The sequence below is a fragment of the Triticum dicoccoides genome, chromosome 4A, assembly GCF_002162155.2.
Source record: "Triticum dicoccoides isolate Atlit2015 ecotype Zavitan chromosome 4A, WEW_v2.0, whole genome shotgun sequence".
In the NCBI taxonomy this organism is placed as follows: domain Eukaryota; kingdom Viridiplantae; phylum Streptophyta; class Magnoliopsida; order Poales; family Poaceae; genus Triticum; species Triticum dicoccoides.
Genome location: NC_041386.1, coordinates 614066597 through 614067801, shown reverse-complemented (window position 1 = coordinate 614067801; position 1205 = coordinate 614066597). Strand labels below are relative to the sequence as shown.

The window sequence follows — 1205 nt, the reverse complement described above, 5'->3', positions numbered from 1 at the left end:
GTGCGTGTGTTGGCAATCCCATTTATGTGTGTGTGTGTGCGTGCGTGCGTGCGTGCGTGCGTGCGTGCGTGTGTGTGTGTGTGTGTGTGTTTGTCTGGTGAGCACAGAAAGAAGGTGTACCAATTTTTTTAATAGCGCCCCCATTTGAATACTTGCAGTTCCCACAGTTTTGGAAATTTGATTCTTTTTAAAAACGTACAGCCGCGACCCTGTTTGGAACTTGCTTTCTCTATTTGGGCTTCTTATTAGATTTTTGAGCTTAAAAAGAGACATACTAAAAAGACGACGGCTACATGAGTTTTTTTTCCTTCCTTATGTCTCACCCAGAAGTTGTGTGTGACTCGATACAAAATGTAAAAGGAAATCCTCAACAAGAAAAGTTGGTTACGTGTGTGTCGGCGGCTCTTTCTGGGAGCGACAATGGTCATTTGGTGGTCCATATACCTTCATGTGTTTTTTTTAATTATGTTTGAGGTGTTTTGTATTCTCGATGAATCTTTATTATGGATCTGATCCTATTGGCAAAAACATATTATATTCATTCAAAAAAGAAAAAAGTATAGGCTGCACGGCCAAACACAAAATTAACAACAGTTGAAGAAAAAATCAATCTCAAAATAATTGGGCCGCACCCAACTGAAGGCAATAACTCAGCGGAGGCTGCCCGCCACAACATGTACACGGCAAAAAAAAAGAGATATATACAGTAAACGAGACGAGATCCTGACAATTTCGGACTTCAGAATACTAAGATCAACATGGTGCCCAACATGTTATTTCATTCATGGTTTTTTCTAGAGAGTCTCGCAGTTCGTTTACAGAACTCATATTTTTTTATTGTCACAACTGGACATATTCTTGTATGTTTTATTTTTTTTTAGTTCAGCTATATCAGATTAATTTAATTTTTGATGCTTTCTAACTAACACCCTAGTTTGTTATCTTTCCAGCGTTCCCCATCCAGTCGCTATTTCCCTACCTTTACTTCATGGTACGTAGAGATGTCACAAAAATTGCACACCTATTCTGATTGTATTCATGGAAATTATTGTTTGATGACATATTGAACACTCATGAAGTTCTCGCAACAAAGAAATATATCCTATGGTGATTAATTATATGCTCGACTTTGTTACATGCAACAGATTCAGGACCTGAAAGTTGCAAAGCAGGAGCAAGACATTGGGTTCTATGCTGGTTTTGTC

At 38.3% G+C, this 1205-nt stretch overlaps 1 protein-coding gene across 1 annotated transcript in view; it reads left to right on the top strand.

Annotated features, from left to right (window-relative positions):
* LOC119283825 (probable peptide/nitrate transporter At3g43790) overlaps window positions 1-1205 on the top strand; it is a 5344-nt gene that overhangs the window by 487 nt on the left and 3652 nt on the right. The window contains exons 2-3 of the mRNA XM_037563217.1: window positions 951-991; window positions 1146-1202. Coding sequence (XP_037419114.1) covers window positions 951-991; window positions 1146-1202 — 98 coding nt within the window. The remainder of the gene's footprint in view (window positions 1-950; window positions 992-1145; window positions 1203-1205) is intronic.